Consider the following 16,919-nt stretch of genomic DNA (forward strand, 5'->3'; position numbering starts at 1 on the left):
TAAGTTTATAATAAAAAGAGAAAACACTTTTTAAAAGATTGTTCTCAAAGGTTTCACAATCTAGTAAAAGATCCAAATAGTTAAGTGAATAACTAAATCATCCAAGATAAACAATTGTGAATAATTTTTAATGCTAAAAATGAAGATTTTATGTTTTTAAATAAAGGGTATTTACATATAAACATTTTCAAATTTTTTCATCAAACAAAACTCATAAACTTTAAATTCATTACATTTCAGTTTCTCATGAACTAAAATGTTTATTACTTTCTTATTTCTCCCTCCTTTTTTCTATAGTATATTTTAACCTCTGAGCAAATTTCTTTCCTAAAGCTTACGTGTCTGAGCATATCTGCTACCCCAGAGAATTTTTATACCCAAGAGCATGATGCTTTATTCTTTCTCTTTGATATTTCCTCTTAACAAGACAATATAAACTTTCATTAAGGTATACTTATTCCATTTTCATAAGCTTTTTCTATATTTCTCCTCAAGTCTTTTGTAAATTCAGAGATAAGTTAATTATTGTCTCCTTTTCCCCACACTTTCTCTTAGGAAGATGCTGCTTCTCTTATTCTGGAGCTGTATAATGCTTTTAACTAGTCATGAGTAATATAACAGAATCCATGTGATGCACATTCTACTTCTGTCACTCATTTGTCATGTAACCATGAGGAAGTCATTCTCCCCTGTATTCCATTTCTTTATCTGTAAAATTGTGGGGTTGGGACATATGGTTTCAAAGGTACATTTCAACTCATCAATTCTATTAATAGCTTAAGGAAGGGAACCCATCAGTGGTACTACCAGCATGAAGAATAAAGAAGCATGAAAGAAAACATGGTTCCAGATCAAGAAGGCTAGGCTTAAACTAGGTCATCCACCACTAAAGTGCTATGCAGATATTTCATCGTGGTGTGAAGATGACCTTGGGTTCTATGTCCGCAGAGTATGGAATTGTTGAATTCTCCCAAAACAAAAAAGACTTCAAGTGTGATCTAGGTCACAGAATCGTAGGCTAATATATTTAAAGTTGGAAAGAACCTTAGAAGTCATCTAGTCTGACTCCCTCATTTTATAGATGAAGAAATTGAGGGGACTGATTGTATATCTGTTGAGATTAGTTTTTTCAACCACAGCCACCCAAAGACCATCTGCAAAATCATTAAAAGCTTACAGTTTGCATCAGTGGAAGGAATAACCTTGCTGGTGAAATCATGGACTCTCTGAGTGCTGAAAAAGTACCTAAGTCAAACTAATCTGTCAAGACGAGAGAAGTTGGCAAGAAAGGCTGACAACAGACTGCAACAACATAGAAATGATTGACTTAGCAAATGGATGGGGGCAAGTCCAAAGGGAATTCAGACAGGTACTTATAAGAATTGCTATAATCAGAATCCATAGTGCTATTTAGGCAGGCAAAACATGAGAGTAGAGGTAGATATTCACTATTGATATGAATATTGCTTAGGAGTTTGTGATCAATCACTAGATTAACCCAAAGTGGAAGATGCAAGCTAGGTATGATTGTTCATCATTTATTTTTAGTAAAAACAGTTTCTAGCCTCCAATGGACTGTCTTGAATATAGCAGGAACTCAATAAATGTTGCTGGATTTAATAGAATAATATAGTCTGAATGTTTAAGAGGGCAGTGCAAATCTCACTCAGGGCTTGAGGGGGAACTAGTATGACAAAGCACCGTCATCTATATGCTACAAGGCCAAGAGGATCCTATTCAGTATCAAATAACAGAAGTCAGACTGGATTGATCAGTTCTCCTGAGGTGATCAGGGTCCAAGAACTCTGGACTTTAACTAGAATTGTGGCCAGAGTACAGCCTGCCTTTTAAGATTTTTTTGGAAGGGGTAATCAGAATGCACACTGACTTGGGGTAGGGGCAGGGGAGAAATGGGGAGAAAATTTGGAACTCAAAATCTTGTGGAAGTGAATGTTGAAAACTAAAAATAAATTAATTAATAGAAAAAAAAGATTTTTTTTCATCCAGAATTATACATGAGACTTACCAGATAAAGATGTTTCACATAAAACATTCTCTAAGGAGCTGTGCCTGCCTTGGGCTGCATCCTTCGGTTTATCCGGGTGATCCTTGGATCCATACTCCTCGCTCCATTCCTTACTGTCCTTGGGCTGTCTCCACAGCCCAGAGGTCAGGGGACCCTTGGTCTGAACATCAGCAGATAAGCAGGACTTGAGGTTTTCTTCTGCCTCGGGAGATGCTGCATTCACTCCTAAAAAACAGAAGATGCATCCAGACTTGACCTTTTTAAAGGATATTTCTGTTCCAATCCCCTTAGGACATACTTGGATATCACAAAATATTCATTCAAGCATCAGATCTTTCATATTGTATCAATTAATCAACAAACTTTTATTAAATGCCTGCTATGTGCTAGGTACTATATGCTAGACTCAAAGTTTTCTGTCCTCAAGGAGCTCCATTCTGTCAGGAAAGATAACATATACATGCATAGACAAGTCTGTTTATATACACAAAGTCTAAGTTAGGACCCTGTGTATAAGAGAGGTATAAAGCGATTTGGAAGGATAGGTCATAAGGAGTTTGATGGGCATCAGGAAAGGCCTCATTAGGAGGAGATATTTGATTGATCCTTGAGGGAGACTAGAAATTCTATAAAGCAGAGGTGAGAATGAGATGCTTCTAGGCATAGAAATAGCCAGTGCAAAGGAATAAGAGAGAAAGTGAAGTGTTCTATTTAATAGGAAGGTGCCATATTTAGTATGAAGGCAAAATTGACTGGACCACAGGAAATGTGAAAGAAAATAAGGCTAGAAAGGGAGGCTGAGGCTAGGTTTTAAATGCCAAAACAGAGGAGTTTGTGTTTGCTCTTAGAGGTAATAAGAAGGTAGTGGAGTTGATTGGGTAGAACAATAACATGACCAGACCTGCACATTAGGAAAATCACTCTGGCAGCTGCACAGAGCATGGATTGGAGTGGGGAGAGATTTGAGGCAGAGAGACCAATTAGGAGATCATTGCAATAGTCTAAGCTCTGCTTCAGATATGTTGAGTTTGAGATGCCTGTAGAAAACCCATTTCAAAATGTCCTAGGTCATTTAAGATGTGGGATTGAAGCCCAGGAAAGAGACTAGGCTGAATATACAAAGCTGAGAATCATCTTAATAGAGATGATAATTAAATCTATGGGAGCTTATTGGGTCAATAGATGAGAGAGTATAGAGAAAAAAGAAAAGCATCTAAGATAAAGCCTTGGGGTAAACACAGAATATGTGATATGGTGGTGATTGAACAAAGAAGACTGAAAAGAAGCAGTCAGATAGACAGGAGAAGAATCGAGAGGGAGGAGGGAGGGGAGAGAGAGAGAAAGAGAGAGAGAGAGAGACAGAGAGAGAGAGAAAGAGACAGAGAGAGAGAGACAGAGAGAGAGAGAGAGAGACAGAGACAGAGACAGAGACAGAGAGACAGAGAGAGAGAGACAGAGACAGAGACAGAGAGACAGAGAGAGAGAGAGAGAGAAGGAGGGAGGGAGAGCAATGTCACAAAAACCCAGAGGGGAAAGAGTACCAAGGGGAGAAGGTGGCCAAAAGTGTCAAATCCAGTCAAATCCAGTAGACACTGAAGGGTGAGGATTGAGAAAATGCAATCAGCTTGAGCAAGTAAGCGATTAGCTGTAACTTTGAAGGGAGAGCACTTTCAATTATGCTATGGAGTTAGAAGCCAGATTATAATGCGTTGAGGCATAGGAGGAAAGGAAGTGGAGGCAATGTGTATAAACAGCCTTTTCTAGGAGTCTGTGAAAGAGAGAAGAAATATAGGGTTATAGTGTGAGGGGATGGGGGCAGGGTTTGAAAATGGGCAAAACCTTGGATATTTGTAGAAAAAAGGGAAGGAACCAATAAAATATAAGAGACTGAACAATAGAGAAAGAATGGGATGGGATGACTGGAGGGGCCATTTTCTAGAAAAGAGGAGAGAGTATTGGATCAAGAGTATGTACAAAAGGGTTTGCCTTGGCAAAAGGCAGGGCCACATCTTTATGGAAGACTGCAGGGAAGGAAAGAATGGTGAATGATGTCATGGGGTCTGAGAGTTAGAGAAGGGGAGGAACTAATGGAAAATGGACTTTATTTTCAATCAACAAGGAATTATGCGTCAGGCACCGTGCTAAGCACTGGAGATACATATACAAAGAACAAAATAATCCTTACTCTCAAAATATTTACATTTTAATAGGAAAGACAGACAGAGAGACAGATGAGAGAGAGAGAGAATAAATAAAAATAAGTGCAAGGTAGTTAACTGTGATATAAATAGAAAGGGAGGGTACCAGCACTTGGAGGGATCATAAGACTTTATGTAGAAGATATGCTTCAACTGCATCTTGAAGGAAGGAGGTAGAGGTGAGAAGTGCATTTCAGGCAAAAATAAGGAGATAGGAGAAGGAATGCCATGCATGGGAAACAGGGAGAAGACAGTCTGACTGGGATCATAGAGATCAGGAAAGGTTGTAATGCATAATGAGGTTGCAAAGATAGATTGGCACCAAATAATGAAAGCCTTTAAAAGCTGAACAGAGCCGTTCCCATTTTATCCTGGAGGAAAAGGGGAGCCATTGGATTTTGTTGAATAAGGGAGCAGCACGTTCAGTTCTACATTTAAGGAAAATCACTTTGGCGGCAGTGTGGATGATGGAGGAGAGTGTAGAAAGACTTAAGGGTGGGAGACATAAAGAAGATGTTGCAATAATCTGGGTGAGAGGTCTAAACCAAGATGTGAGGTATTGTGGACACAGAAGTTTGGAAGAAGGGTTGGTCTTGAGGACAAGATAACGATTTGTTAAATTTGAGATATTTCCAAGATGTCCAGTTTGAAAAGTCCAATAGGCAACTGGTGATGTGAGACTAAATTTCAGGGGAGACACTGGGGCTGAATATATATAATTTTGAGTCATCTGCATAGAAATTAAACCCATGGGATCTAAAGAGATAAACAAGAGGGGTCGTGTAGAGAAAAGAGATAAAAGGTCCCAGGGAAGAGCCTTGAGAAACACCTACAATTAGGAGGCAAGATATGGATGATGAGCCAGCAAAGGAGATAGATGGGTAGGAGAACCAAGAGAAAGTTGTGTCATGATCAATGCAATGTCCATCCATGTCTCCCAGGAACCTATGATAAAATATGTTACCCATCTCCTGACATAGAGGTGATGGACACAAAGTACAGAAGTACATTTTTGGAAATGGACAGTGTGGATTTGTTTTGCTTAATTAAATGTATTTGTTAAAAGAATTTTTTCTCCTTTTTTTCTTGGTTTTTAATGGAGAGGGAGTGTGAGGACTATAAGGAGGGCTTAGCAATTATCACCCCAAAAAAGAGGACCATTGCAATATGTTTTAATGCACAGAAGAGAACAGAAGGACTTTAGAAAGCAAGACGATGTTGAAAGGAATGGGTAAAATTCATTATATACTTTTTTTTTAAAAGCAAGTGGCAGGAAATCAGGGTTCAAAGTTTCATAAAGAAACTTCCTTATATATGAAATGCACTTTTTTGGTGTTCAATCCAGAATAAAAATTTTTTTTCTTAAAAAAAAAAAGATAATGAGAGCCTGAAATAGGATGATCACGAGAGTCATTCAAACAGTGAACATCTACTATTTGCCAGGTACTGTCCTAAGCTTAAAGACAGAAATGAAACAAACAGAAGATATTAGACAATGTATTATAATCATTATTAAAGATTTAAAAGTTGTAATCATAGCCAGCCTTATGTACAGGCAGAGTATTATGAGGGGTAGGGAAGGGCCATGGGAAGAGTCCTACCTCAGATTAACCCCACCCCAACCTAGATACTAGGGTGCCTGGAATTCCATCAGTCATTCCTTTGGGTTGGTTTTCTCCTATAAAGTGAAAATACTCCTAGAAGGGAGGATAACACATTCAACTAACAATAGATCGTCAATTCTGATATTCTGATGAAAAAACATATTAAGCCCAAAGAAAACTGGTTGCTGTGTTGCATACACTCTTGTTTCTGGCTTCTCAATAAGTGTTCATTTATTGTTTATGCTGCCCTTGGCTGTCTCAGACTGGATGTACACTCCACCCATGCACTCCTGTCCTCTGATTGGTTGCTACCAGAACCTCTGTTTTAAGGAAAGAACCCAGGGCAGTCCTTCTCCGTTCTTCTTCAGCTCCATTCCTGACTCCAGACTTTCTCTGTTAGGCCCTGACATGGATCATTTTCCTGAACCTCCTTTTCAGGTTCTTTTTATGTGTTGTCCATCCCTCATGAGAATGTAAGCTCCTTAAAGGCAAGGACTGTCTTTATTTTTGCTTGTATCTATATTCTCAGAGTTTAGCACAATGTCTAACAAATAGTAAGCACTTAATAAATGCATATTGACTTGACTTAAAGCCTGGCAAACAGTAAGCACTTAATAAATGCATATTGACTTGACTTGACTTAATGCCTGACATAGAGTGAGCACTTAATAAATGCATATTGACTAGACTTGACTTAATGGATGATGAACCAGAAAGAAACTGTACGCTAAATGCTTACTTACCATTCCCTCATTGAGATTAAGCTAAGAATCTGTTCCATACTGACTCAGCCTTTGCTATTGCTTATTTATGTTATTATAGTTACTTTAATAATTATGTTTAAGTTCAATTAAATATTATCATTATTACTATATCTTTTATAAACTATAGAAACTTTGCTTGCCTGAGTTTTGATGTGTCTATTTTGAGGATAAGAAAGAAAGTAAAGGAGATGATAGGGTGAAGGGAGAGGAAAGGACAAATTAGTATTCTTTACACTCAATTTCTAAGAAAGGGACAAAAATGTCCAAAGATCTCATTACTAGAAAAAACCCCCAGGAAAATCAAAGAAAGTCCTCATAAGCGTATGCCCCAAGATGTTTATAGCAGTGCTTTTTATGCTAGCAAAGTACTGGAAACGAAGGAGATACCTTTGATATGTGAGTGTAATGCAATATTACTACTCTATAAGTAATGAACATGAAGAATATACAGAAGCAAGGAAAGACATATGAACTGATACAAAGTGAAGTAAACAGAACCAGGAAAACAATAATTACACAATCTATAACAATGTAAATTGAGAAAACAATAACAACAAAAAAACCTGGAATATGTGTAATTAAAAGGACCAAGCGTGGCTCTGAACAGAGATACAAAAATGTACCTCTATCTCTTCTTTGGAGAGGTTGTCATTCACTGTCTAATAGGACTACAGCATCAGGGAGATGATGCCATGACATGCAAATGAATTAGATTTAAGTGAGGGAGAGCCGCACAAAGTCACCAGCCTCACTTTCTCCTCTGGAGTCATCTGGATCCAGTGGCAAGATATAGATCAGGATGACTGGAGATGGCCCAGATGCAGTGGGAGACCTTGGCCTTTTTAAGCTAAAGTCTTTAACAAGCTTCAGTAGGACCGAGGCAATGCACATTCAGTGATCAAAGCTAGGTAAGAAATGAGGCAGCGAATGGCCTCTTTACCTAGTTCCCCCCACCCCCACAAAAAATGAATCAATCTGGGAGGGAAAGACCCTCAGGGTCTCTGGCCAAAACAGAAACAATTGCTATTAACTCTCACTCTGAGCCATTAGGGCCCAAAACAATGACCAAGTGAGGCTTGGCCTACAACCTATTGGGGGATCCTGCTGAAGAACATTGCATGGGTTATCTGACTCAGTTGATGTATTGTTCAGTTTTGCTGGACTATTTTTTTTTTCTCTGTTTTATTCTTTGCTACAAGGGACAGCTATCTAGGCAAGGGAAGGAAAAGGAATATGTTTGGGAAACAAGATAATGTAAAAACAGAAGATACTGGTTTTTTTTTTTAATGTAAAGTTTTATGCTCACCAGGACTCATTATTCCTTTCACATTACTGTCTCCTGCATGAACTGGTCTGGACTCTGGGCCTGTAAAGAAAACAAAAGAAAGAGAAAGAAAGCTTTCCATTCTCTCGAGCAACCATGAGTATGAAGGGAAAAATTTTCAACTGCTATTGAGTAATGGAGGCCATTTCTCAAATTTTTGTTCTTGGATCTTAAATTTAAATCTAATCAAAAACTATCCAGAGCTCCAGGCCTAGAGTCAGGAAGATGAGTCTTCTTAACTCCAGGCTGGGCACTCTATCCACTCTCCCCACTGCACCACCTAGCTACCCCATAAACATGCTAACCAACAGACAAAAATTTTCATTGGCTTGGTTTCAATTTGCCCAATCCATCCTTTCCTTTTTTCCCAGCCTGACCATCCTGCTCTTCTGCTTCCCATAACACTAAGTGAAAAGACCACAAACATTTATCTACATTTCAGATACTCAGAATTTTCAGACTTCCCATAAAACTTAAATGAAGATAAAGTGATGAGGTATATTTCATTGGTTTCATTTTTTTGTTTTTTAATAAAACAAAGTCTATTTTCTGTAGAGTTGATGTCTGATTTTTTCATGTGGGTCTTAGATGTGTTGATTTTGTCTGGATGGGTTGAATAAGCCCTACACTAAATCAATATGACACTTATAGAATTGACTAATATGGTGAAAAAAAATTAGTCGAATCAACGGTTGGCTAAATTTTTCTTTAGTTTATTCAATATCCCTCAACTACAATCCTACCCTGATGCCTCATTGTGTTATAAAAGTGATCCCGAGCCCCCAAAGGCTATGCTAGTGAAATATAAGCTTTGGCAGGTCATGTACCAAGACGGAAAAGCTTGGAGTCTGTGCCCAAAGATGAATGAATGTGTCTATTGTCTGAGGACCAGACTACCTCGGTTTAAAGAGGTGGATTGCCAGGATGGCCACAATATCATGAATTTTTCAGCCAAAGCAACTCAACACATCTACTAAGTTATAGAGGAGTTGCAATTTGCATTATTCATGGGAGTGCCCGCACCAGCAAAATTTCAGGCCCTTCAAATGTTGATGTATTAAATGAGCAGTTATCTATTACCAACTGCATACAGGGCTCTGTACTTGATTCAGACATGCAGAGGAAAGAGGAGCCCCTGTCCTAATAGCTTATAAATAGTCCACCTACAATCCAGTTAAAAAGTGTTCTAGTTTTAGCCTTTCAGTGATGGTGTCCATGCAAAATCAATATAACAGAATAAAAAGGGGGACATTTAGTCAAATAGATTTTTTTTAACGTACATGACAACAACAACAAAAAAATCTGTTTAACTGATAATTGACTAACTCATTTATTTGCTGAGTTAACCTCTATTCACAAGACTAAAACTTTGGACTTCTCTTTTAAGAATTTTGTTTTTTTTCTTCCCCAATGCTATGGACAATGTCAAGGCTATATTCTAATGCCCACCTCTTCAGCATTGTTAGCATATTATATTTGAATTCCACAATTGAACCAATGGGAGATGCCGCAACATAGTTCTAGATATATTTGCAGACAATGAATCCACAGAATATTTGGTTTGGAAGGGATCTCCTAGTTCATTTACATGAATTTTCCCCAAAAAAATTTTTTTTGAGATGTCCAGGGAGGGCAAATTCACCACGTCCTAGAGCAACCAGTTCTGCTTTTAGATAGCATTAGCTTTTCTTTATATGAAGTCAAAATTTGTCTCTACAACTTCCACTCATTTTGCCTTCTTCTGCCAATTGAGGCCAAGCAAAATACATCTTATGTCCTTTCCATGTAAGAGCTTTTCATTTACTTGAGGAAAGTGTCATGTTCTCCCAGGTTCTAAGTTCTAAGACTTCTTTTCTCCCAGCTAAACTTCCCCGATTCCTTTTACGGATCCTCATGTGTCATATGAGTTTGAGGCCCTTCACTTTTCTGGGTTACCCTTCTCTAAATACTCCCTGGTTTATCAATATCCTTCCTAAAAAATGGTGCATGGAAATGAGTGGATAGAGTGCCAGTCTTGAAGTCAGGAAGACTCATCTTTCTAGGTTCAAATCTGACCTCTCAAACTTACTAGCTGTGTGACCCTCAGCAAGTCACTTAATCCTGTTTGCCTCAGTTTCCTCATCTGTAAAATGAGTCGGAGAAAGAAATGACAAGCCCCTCCGGTATCTTTGCCAAGAAAACCCCAAATGGGGTCACAAAGAGTCAGACACAACTCAACAACACTCCAGATGTAGGCTGATGACACCAAAGTCCAGCAGGTCTATCAGCTGCCTCATCCTGGAAGTTGTGTCTTTCTTAAGGCTGCAAAGATCACATTCACTTTCTTGGCTGCCATATCACACTTACAGCCCTCTAAAGTCCCAGGATCTTTTTCAGACAAACTTCTCTTTCATCACACTTCCCTACTTGTGAAAATGTGTGTGTTTATAAAAGTTTTTTAGTTAGCTGAACCCATATAAGAAATCTTAGCCTGCTCCTTTGGTCAGGTGGGACTTTTTCTTATTTGTGAAGCTGTCTTTTTGCTAATTGAGAAGATTTAAGTCATGTTTTTATTTTTTTTCCAAAAGACAAAGAAAGCTTAAATTAAGCAAGGTATCATAGGCTCTTAGATTTCCCCAACGCTTTTCTCCATTTCAATAACATGAAGGGGAAATTTTCACAATGTACTCTCTAGAGATGGAGAGAATTTGGCCATTTCTCCCAATCACCAAAAACCTATGTGCAAAAAAAAAACCCAAAACCACTCAGAGAATTCAGTCTGCAAACTGTACCTTTCTCATAGGCCTGAGTTGGCAAAATATTTGTAAAATCTTCACTTGTCAAAACAGGTTCAGGGATATTGATTGAGCGGAAAGGACTACCTTGGGTAGGTGCAGCTCCAGACGGTGACACATGTTCTTCCTTTTGAGTTTTTCTAGAAAGGAAAACAATGATGAAACCAGTACCAATGTTAACATCTTTGGGGGCTGGCAAGTTAGACTATTTCCCTCTGCCCCTATAACATAAAAAAATTGTAAAAGAAAAATGCTTCCATTTTCCAGAGATCAACTCTTAGATACAGCATTGGTTACCCTTTCTGTTACTCCCAATATCGGGGGGGAAATGCTTATAATGGAGATGGTTTGCTTAGAATTATCTGTGTCCTGTTTTTCCTATAGCTCAGTAGCAAGATGTAAAGCAGCTAGTAGATAGGATGCTAAAGTTGCTACCTACAACCTTTTCTCCAGATTCATAGAAGTATGTGAGTCACAACTGGTTGGAAGCAGACTCCCCAGATTATTCCACATGGGCCGGCATTAGGTAAAATAAGCTGTGCACATCCTTTGAATAAGGGGCTCTGATTGGCCAGGCCTCCATTACATACATTCCTTATACTTATACTAAAGGTGAACAAAGCCTAGTCCTTTGAGAAGTGAAAAAAATCAACTTATATTTGTAGTTTTCACCTCATAAAAGAGGAAGTTTCCTGGAGCAATATACAGTAATCTTAAAAATGTTATGTACAAAAAAAAATTCAATGAACCATACTCCTGAACAGAATTATAAACAGAAGTTTGCTCTGTACATTGCAATTTTCAAAAAAAAAGTTATTTCAAAGAAATACTGACTAGGAACTTTTAAAATATCCTATTACAATGACCTGAATCTGATAGGGTACAAGATCTTTCCTGTATAGACCTCTTCAGTGGATACTTACTAGCTGCGTGACCCTGGGCAAGTTACAACTTCTAATGGCCTCAGTTTCCTCAACTGTAAAATGGAGATCATAATAGCACATACCTCACAGGGTTGTTGTGAGAATCAAATAAGATAATATTATTTGTAAAGCACTTGGCCCAGTATCTGGTACACAGGAGGTGTTTAATAAATGCATGTTTCCTGAGTATTGTGGAAGGGTTATACATAATGATACATGTGTGGCCTAGGTTGAATTGCTCGACTTCTTAGGGAGGGTGGGTGGGAAGGGAAGAGGGGAGAGAATTTGGAACTCAAAGTTTTAAAATCAGATGTTCAAAAACAAAAAAAGTTTTTGCATGCAACTAAAAAATATGATACACAGGCAATGGGGCGTAGAAATTTATCTTGCCCTACTAGAAAGGAAGGGAAAAGGGGATGAGAGGGGCGGGGGGTGATAGAGGGGAGGGCTGACTGGGGAACAGGGCAACCAGAATATAAGCCATCGTGGAGTGGGGGGGGAGGGTAGAAATGGGGAGAAAATTTGTAATTCAAACTGTTGTGAAAATCAATGCTGAAAACCAAATATGTTAAATAAATAAATTTAAATTAAAAAAAGAAGAAGAAAAATAAATAAATTTATGTAGAAAAAAAAAAAATAAATGCATGTTTCCTTCCTTCCATTAGTAGTAGTGATTATGGATTGAGGACAGTGTCCCAACCCCATGTTCATTTTGGGTGCTGTCTTAGTATCTTCCCTCCTTATCTCAGGTTTGAATTTCCTATTAGATGACAAAAGATGATTCTGATTGGCAAAGAAAACAATACCAAAATTCAAATTCTCTGCCTTCTGCAAGTCATCTATTATCAGAGCTTCATCCATCCCAAGAAGCAGTTCTCTTCTTTCTTTCATCTCCCTCTATTTCCCAATGTTGCTTTTAAAAATGTTTCATTGCCCTTAGTTTTCCTCATCAGCTTAAACTCACCCTGAGCTTTCTCTCTCTTGCACCATTCTCGAAGGTGTACATGTCCATGGAAAATGCTGCTTTTGTATTCATCCTCTATGACCTGCCTTGTTTCCATCTTTTGTGCACTTCTTTTCCAAATCTACTTCAGTCAATGAGTTCTCTGTGTATCCACATTGTTTTCTTTAGGCAATTTCTCCTTTTCTTCCTCTTCAGAATAAATTATATATCCTGAATTTAATTAAGAGCTTTCCCTTCCTCAATTGGGGAATGGCTAAACAAGTTGTGGTATATAAATGTAATGGAATACCATTGTGCTATAAGAAATGAGGAGTAGATGGACTTCATTACAACCTGGAAAGACTTATATGAACTGATGCTTAGTGAGGGGAGCAGAACCGGGAGATCATTATACACGATTGCAGACACACGGTATCAGTAAGGACTAACTTTGATAGACTTGACCCCTCTCATCAATGCAAGTTCCAAAGACAGCTCCAAAAGACTCATGATGGGAAAAGGCAGATGGAGGCAAACTATTTGCTCTCTTTTTTTTCCCTTCTTTTTCGGTTTCATTTCTTCTTTCTCATGATTCATTCCATTGGTTATAATTCTTTTTTATAACTGGACATTATGTAAATAAGTTCAATGTGAAGGTATATGTAGCACCTACATTGGACTATGTGCCATCTTGGGGAAGAAGCGGGAAGAGGGAGGGAGAGAAAATTTGGAACTCAAAAACTTGTGGAACTGACTGCTGTAAACTAAAAATAAAAAAGAAATTTATTTTTTAAAAAAGAGCTTTCTCTTTCCCTTCTGGTATGACTTCCCCTTTAGAATTTAGGATATGGGACCCTACCTGTCCTTCCTCTGAAACCTTAGAAATCTGTTCTCCCAAACTCTGGTGTGAATGTCAGACTATGTCTCTCCTCTATCACAAATTCCAAGACAGAGTGGGAAATAGAGAGGGGTATACACTTCTCTCACAGTTTCCATTACTCCCATTCCAGAAAACAGTTTCTCTTCATTATTAAGAACTGGATTCACAATATAAGTTCCCCTTTGTGGTTCCTTCAGTTTTTGAAGGATAGAATTATAATTAATGCAGATTAAGAAAGTATTAGCTGCTTTGTTTTGATAGGGAGATGGTAGATATCTGATGGGTTGAAATCCTCCATCACCTTCTTTATCATTCCTCTATGACCATCATATATATACCACCTAACTATGCATCACTTAACCTCTTTGGGACTTAACTTTTCTGATCTCAAAATGAAAGGTTTGATGCCCAGACCAGAAAACATTTTTAAATGTTTGCTGGATTAGACTAAAGTACCCAGTGCTTTGGAGATCTGACCTTGGCGCTTGGCATCTTTCTCTGCAAGGCACTTACTTGGCTTTCACTTTTCGAGACTCTCTTCTCTTTTCCTGCTGAAGTTGCTCGATTTTCTGTTGCATTTCTTCCTGTTTGGTGGTAATGGCTTGGATCATTGACATGGCATTGCTAAGCTCTTCCTAATAGAAGAGAGTAAGCATAAACTTAAAATGGTACATTGAGTAAAAGTGTATCCTATTTCTATCATGGCCCCTGGTGTCAGAACCACAAAGGTGACCAGCCTCTGATCTACAAGACAACTGGGAAAGGTAAATTCTCTACCTTATCACTAAGACCAAAAAACAGCCCAAAAGAGGAAATTACAAGGCATGCCTACCTTGAAATAATTCAGTGAATTCTTCATCTCTGACACTCTTTCCTCCATCGAGCATCGGCAGCTCGTAACTTTCTCTTCCAAAGCGTACTCTCCATGTTGAATTCTTGAAAGTTCTTGCATCGCTTCCGTGAAACCAGTTTTGAGCTCAGAGGCCAATGCCTGCAACTAAATCATTAAGAAATTACATATAAATACAGCTCCTGAATTTTCCTTCTTCAACAAGGCAAACAAGCAAGTCTGGGATTCCTGGTAGTCTATAAATCATTAAAACAGTAAACTAAAGGAAAATGATTTGGGGTAAAGAGAAAAAAAGGAATGATTCCCCAAAAAGAGTGCCTTCTTACAAATACAGTAGTTTTCTACTTCATTTATATTTTTACCATGTGTAAATTGAAAGCATGGACACGCTAGTTATTACCCTTTCTGACCAAGTTCTATCATAAAGTCCCAAAAGACTTCAAAGATGCGGAGGCTGTTAGAAATGGTCTATAAACTATACACTGGGGGGAGGTGGGGAAGACATGGTGTTTCCCCTCAGTTCTTGAATTAAGCATAGCATCCCAGAACTATATATATTTTGGCACTGGTTTCTCTCTTTAAATCATGTTGATGTCACAGGCACATGAGATTGAAATGTCACAGCATGGGACTGTCTCTTTTTTTTAAGCAAGTAGAAAAGATGGGCAGACCTACCTTCTTTGCTGTGTCTTGAATATATTATCCTTCATTTTAAAACTTGAGAATATTGGAAATCAAAAGCAAATGTAAATAGTCTAAAACGTCTATAACATAGTTATAGATGTCCATCTAAGAAGCAGGAAAATCCCTGATTATCTGAACTGATGAATTATTTGGGTAGCTTGTTAAAAGGAGAAAAGTACATCATATATATTGTATATACAAATGATTATCCTTCTGGTGCTGCTGATGCATTCTTGGTTCTGTAAAGACTATAATAAATTTGCAATACTTAAATGTCAATTCCTAGTTTGCTGTGTTCTTTCTCAAAATGAAAAGCCCACTAGATTTTAGTTGTTCCTTATTAAGTAAAGTTTGGATGGCTGAGGTAATCTTGGCTTCATGGACTTGGCTCCATAGCATGCATGTTGCAACTCACAAGTCAGTCTCCTCTTAAAGCCTAAAGTCTTTTAATTGCCAATTATGTATATTTTTTAAATGTTTACAGAAAAATTACATTGACATTGGAGGAAGAATGCCTGATACATTTTGTGATACAAATATACAGAGGAGGGAATTGAAAATATGCTACTGGTTAGCACACAGGAGGGAAGTAAAGTTGTTTTTTTCTGCTCCTCTTTGTATATGGAAATGTTCATATATGTTGAAATGTTGATATTTACTAAGTTCATAATAATTTTAGTGAAGTTTTGACAAATTAAGTAGCTGGCTGTTCCTGAGCATTTTCTTACAAGGCGAATGTGCTATGAATGTCCTCTGATGTTATCACTCATGGTGCAGTGGAAAAAGTATTTGATGTAGAGCTGGGGAACTGGGTTCTGCTCTCCTCTCTGGGTCTGTGCCTTCACTGTAAACTGAGGGGATTGGGGTAGATGACCTCTGAAGACCCTTCCAGCTCTAGGAGCAGGGTGGGAGGGATACCCCAAACTGATTCATTGGATGGGAATAGCCAAGTTCTAGCTCAATGGCTAGGAATAATCAAAAACCATGCATTTTATATTTTCTTGGGTTTTTAGAAAGCAAAGGACACGAAAATACCTTTGGAAGCAAAGTGTTATGGGAGTAAAAGGTGATGGTCATCTTCCACAAACTTTTGAGGGAGAATGTGGTATTCTGTGGCAATAGCCATTTGTCTCCAAGTTTGAATTGTAAACTTAGCAGTAAATCAGAGGGGGAAAAACAAATCTGAAAGAATGGAGTGCTTTAACATTCAGTTTTATTCATTTAATATGTACATTGAAAGAAATTTACCAATGGGTCAGAAGAGCATTTTCAACTGGAATGTTCCCTTCGAATAGGAACTTTTTAGGAGACCTAATCTATTTTATAACTTTTTTGTACAAAATATACCAAATATTTCCTTTGCTGTAAGGGAAGAAGAGCAAGGGTTCATTTGGCTTTAGCAGAATTCATTGTGTTTCTAAACACTTGAGGAATAAGAACAATTCAAACCAGTAAAATGAATGGTCCCAACTTAGAATGGCATTTCCTGCTATAGGATGACTTCATGCTGAAGTGAAAAGAACACTGGACATAGTACCCAAAGACCTGGGGATGCTAGCTCTCTGCTTACTAACTGTGGAACTTTGGACTTGGCCTCTCAAAATCTCTGTTTCCTCATCTATAAAAAGGGGGAAAATAATATTGACGTTGGTACCCCCAATATTGTTGTAAGGATTAAATGAGATAAAATACATGAAGTATGTTGTAAATATTAAGTATAAATATAAATATCAACCATTATTTTCTCCCACAGCAATGTTTCCTAACACTACTCCAGGACTTTATGGTCCACTGGTATTCATGAGAGGATTCTTAAAACCTAAAAATAATGCTAGGACAGGATAAGAAATTGAAACCAAAGAAGTTATTCTGAGGGGAGGGCCTGTCATATACATAGGGCATGAAGGACAAAGAAAATAATGGGGACCAGGAAACAATGACCATACACA

The 16,919-nt window shown here is 38.0% G+C and overlaps 1 protein-coding gene across 1 annotated transcript in view; it reads right to left on the minus strand.

The window, feature by feature from the left end:
- The window catches only part of ARHGEF33 (Rho guanine nucleotide exchange factor 33), a 56,753-nt gene that overhangs the window by 32,712 nt on the left and 7,122 nt on the right, over positions 1 to 16,919 (minus strand). Inside the window, exons 3-7 of the mRNA XM_036748264.1 lie at positions 14,269 to 14,433; positions 13,950 to 14,071; positions 10,688 to 10,830; positions 7,899 to 7,958; positions 2,027 to 2,251 (exon numbers count right to left, since the gene is read on the minus strand). Coding sequence (XP_036604159.1) covers positions 2,027 to 2,251; positions 7,899 to 7,958; positions 10,688 to 10,830; positions 13,950 to 14,071; positions 14,269 to 14,433 — 715 coding nt within the window. The remainder of the gene's footprint in view (positions 1 to 2,026; positions 2,252 to 7,898; positions 7,959 to 10,687; positions 10,831 to 13,949; positions 14,072 to 14,268; positions 14,434 to 16,919) is intronic.

Source organism: Trichosurus vulpecula, chromosome 3 (assembly GCF_011100635.1).
Source record: "Trichosurus vulpecula isolate mTriVul1 chromosome 3, mTriVul1.pri, whole genome shotgun sequence".
NCBI classification, from domain to species: Eukaryota; Metazoa; Chordata; class Mammalia; order Diprotodontia; family Phalangeridae; genus Trichosurus; species Trichosurus vulpecula.